This window comes from Parasteatoda tepidariorum, chromosome 10, assembly GCF_043381705.1.
Source record: "Parasteatoda tepidariorum isolate YZ-2023 chromosome 10, CAS_Ptep_4.0, whole genome shotgun sequence".
Taxonomy (NCBI): domain Eukaryota; kingdom Metazoa; phylum Arthropoda; class Arachnida; order Araneae; family Theridiidae; genus Parasteatoda; species Parasteatoda tepidariorum.
In genome coordinates this window covers 60846991-60850877 of record NC_092213.1, presented here as the reverse complement: position 1 = coordinate 60850877, position 3887 = coordinate 60846991, and the positions used below count along the sequence as shown (strand labels likewise).

Genomic DNA, 3887 nt, shown 5'->3' with positions numbered 1-3887 from the left:
GACATATGGATATTAACGGATAGCAAAAGTTCAATTCAATATTTGAAGAACTGGCCAAGTATCTTGGAAAATTTGGGACAGGAAATCGTTATCAAATTGACTACTTTGTCTCAGATTGGCTCGGTGCACTTGCAGTGGATCCCCTCCCATGTGGGTATGAGATTGCTGATCGGCTTGCCAAGGAAAGGAGTGAATGGGCTACTCCCCCTTCCTCTAAACTACTGGTGTCTGAGGTTCACTCCTTGAAGTTAGTTAGGGTAAATTCAGCGTGAAAGCACCCACCAGATCATGATTGGTATGCTGCCAAATGACCCGGATTATCCCTGCAGAGCACGTGTCCTAGATTTGCTTAAACAGCTTTGTCAAGACTTAGGACAGGCCATATAAAGTGTTTGACCTTCAGAGTGAAAGAAAAGACTTAGCCTATTGTCATTGCTCGGCCATCGCTTCTCCATCTCATCTTTTGGATTGCACTGGTGCTTCTGTGAGGCAACTGATGAGTGATGGAGAGACTGTCTATGACTTGCTGATGCGACATGATCTTCTGGACTTGGTCTAGGGCTCTAGACCAAGGGGATAAGCAACAACAACAGTTACGATTTTTTAAAAAATGTAATCAGAGTGTAAAAATTATTATCTTTAAAACATCAGATTAGTTTAAAACTTATTAGAAATGTATAAATTAATGTATATTTATTTCCAAAATTGGTAAATGGCTCCATCGTTTTAATTTTAAAAATCTGCTTGCAGAAAGAATAGGAGCTTATGTGTCTTCAAAGAAAATATTGGAATCCTATTTACTGTATAGTTCGTGCACCGAAGTGATGCGCAGTAAATTCTACTTTCCCCACTTTTGAAATAAATGGAATGATCCAGTCTCAATCAAATTTACTGTGGGTTCAGGGTGAAGTACTTTGTACAACTAAATAAGATTCTTTTCACATCACTTAAATATTTACTTTATTTTCTTCATATATAGAAAGAACAGTCGACAAAGAATTATGTTAGTTTTTAAAAACATTTCGCTAAAAAAGAACAAATTCTAAAAGAAATAAAAATAAAAAATGCTGTTGCCAGCCATAGAATTTTTTGAAAGTTAACTCAGCAACATAAATTAAAATGACATACAAGCGCAACTAGATCAAAATTATACCTGAGCCCTTGACGTAACACAGGGACTAGTATTTTTATCTTTAGGCACTTCTTTACGCTTCTTTGCCCTGCTTGGACCATCTTTACTTGAATTATCATCATGTAAATCAGTTCTTTATTTAGCATTTTTAAGTCGACCACGTGATGAAGTCGCCTTAACATTTTTGGTTGTTGATTTAAGAAGCTTTGCCTTTTGGTTATCCATCATTTCATCTGACGTTAGAACTTCAGCTTTTTGGGATTTTCCTTTCCTCGTAGTTTTAGGCCTACGTCGAATGTCGTATGGAGTGTACACTGTTTTTTCAACTGATTTGTTATTTGATGAATTTTCTTGAACTGCTGAAATATCGGTTCAGGTGTTGAAGCAGTAGGGGGAGGAGGTGCAACAAGTAGTGCAGTTTCCTCCTCAATCTGTGGTCGATCTGTCACGGTAGCTGGAGCAAAATCTTTGTCAGTAAATACATTCGCATGTGGCCAAATTCCTGGTTTTTTAAATCCTTGAATTGCATTTTGCATAGAAGCTCCTCTCAAATACGCTCCTGCAAATAACCTAGCAATGTCATACTGATTGATTACTCTTCCTGGGTGATTTTTCTGAAACGTGTTCACTTCTTGCTCGTAATATGTTTTAATAGGGCCATACATGGTGACATCCAGAGGTTGCATTTTACATTATAAAGTATTATTATATACATTATAAAATTAACATTGAAAAAGTCTTTATAGAAAACAAAAACAATATTTATTGATAATATAAGTACACTCGTCTTAAGGGTCAACGAAGTCATAAGGAGGAGGTGAATTGCAGCTGCTGTTGATCCGTGTTGGTGTTATTTTTCGTCTGGCTCCTACCCTTCGGCCTGTCCGACTTGGGAGACCCTACCAGTAGCAAGCTACCGCCGGCATAGCTCTCCGGGTCATTGGTACACGCAGGCCTCACCTCCCCAACAAGGCAGGAACACCATCGGGAGGTCAACCACTTAGGGTCAACGGTCTGATGGACCTTGTCTGACTTCGTCAGGCATTGGAGAATAAGCCACAACACAACAACAACAGTATACTCGTAACTTACTACATTCACGTACATTTGTAGGAACATCATATGTCACATGTCTATTCATATTATTTTTTATAAGAGTTGCGAATGGCAACAGATCAAAAAATAATAATAAATGAGTGTTCTAAAAAATGTCTGCTGATCATTTTTATCCTGTAACTCTGTTGCGTACAACTGGTGACCCGGATTTTTGACATGACTACAAAAAACAGTGAAAAGATCGAAGCAACGATCGTCGTGGACGCCGAAGCTAATAAAGTAAGCATTAAAATTCCACCTTTTTGGAGAGAGAAGCCCGACATTTGGTTTTACCAAGTAGAAGCACAGTTTCAAATAAATAAGATCACAACTGAAGAAACCAAATTTAATTATTTGATATCCCAACTGGAACCGAAGTATGTAGAAAATATTTGGGACATTATTAAAGACACTAAGCCTAACAAATATACCTTGGGGAAAGAAAGACTTTTAAATACGTTTAAGGAAAGCGAAAACAAGAAAATTCAGCGCTTAGTTACAGGATTAGAACTTGGAGATTACAAGCCAAGCCAACTTTTGCAAAAAATGAAAAATTTAGGAGCAGACGATTTTTCAGAAAAAGTGTTAAAATCTTTATGGCTTGATAAAATGCCGAATTTTATACGAAATATTCTGCTTGTCAGTGAAGAAAGTTTAGATAAACTGTCTACGATGGCGGATAAAATTCACGAAATGAAAACTGGGGAAGAAATATGCACTGTTTCACCAAATGTTACCTACAATGATGCTTTAATTGCACGAATAGCAGCATTAGAACAGAAAATTGATTCACTGCAAATAAATGACCGTTGTAGATCTAAACTTAGAAATAATTACCGAAATACATCTCGAAGTCGCAGTCATTCAATAAAAGCATTCAATAGGAATGGTAAATATTGTTACTACCATTTTAAATTTGGTTCAAAATGTTTACCTGGTAAATGTCGCCAACCATGTTCTTATGATTCTGATGCGGAAAACAGGGAAAAACAGTAGATTTGGCGGCAGATTCTGCTCCTGAGGAAATAAATGATTGCCGTAAATTTCGATTGTATGTTCGAGATAGGAATACTGGTATAAACTTCCTTATCGACAGTGGTGCCGATGTCAGTTTATTACCATTACCCGCCAATAAAAGTTATCAAAGTGCAAGCGATTATAAATTATATGCAGCAAATGGATCCGAGATTACAACCTATGGAATCAAAATATTAACTGTTGATTTAGGACTTCGCCGCTCATTTAATTTCCCATTTATTATCGTCAAAATTAATAAAGGAATAATAGGGGCCGATTTCCTTAATAAGTTTAATTTATTAATTGACATTAAAGAAAAAAGATTAATTGATGGAGTAACCAATTTAATAGTTAAAGGAGAAATTTCTCCAATATGTATGACGGAAACAATTTCCACTATGGATAAAAATTCTAAGTTTTCTGAATTATTCTCTTCATTTCCAAATTTAACTAAGCCAAATTTATTAATCAGTGATGCTAAACATGAAATTCGACATTTTATCGCCACAACGGGAAAACCTGTGTTTTCTAAGGCACGATAATTAGATCCAAAAAAATTGAAAATAGCCAAAGAAGAATTTCAATTCATGCTAGACAACGGGATTATTAGACCTACAAAATCGCCCTGGGCAAGTCCCTTACA

General features: G+C 36.3%; 1 protein-coding gene across 1 annotated transcript; it reads left to right on the top strand.

Moving 5' to 3' along the window:
• Window positions 1-2404: 2404 nt before the first annotated feature.
• Window positions 2405-3223, top strand: LOC122272673 (uncharacterized). Its single transcript, XM_043056596.2, has one exon. It carries the CDS (start codon window positions 2405-2407, stop codon window positions 3221-3223), a length of 819 nt encoding a protein of 272 aa, XP_042912530.2.
• The last annotated feature ends 664 nt before the right edge of the window (window positions 3224-3887 follow it).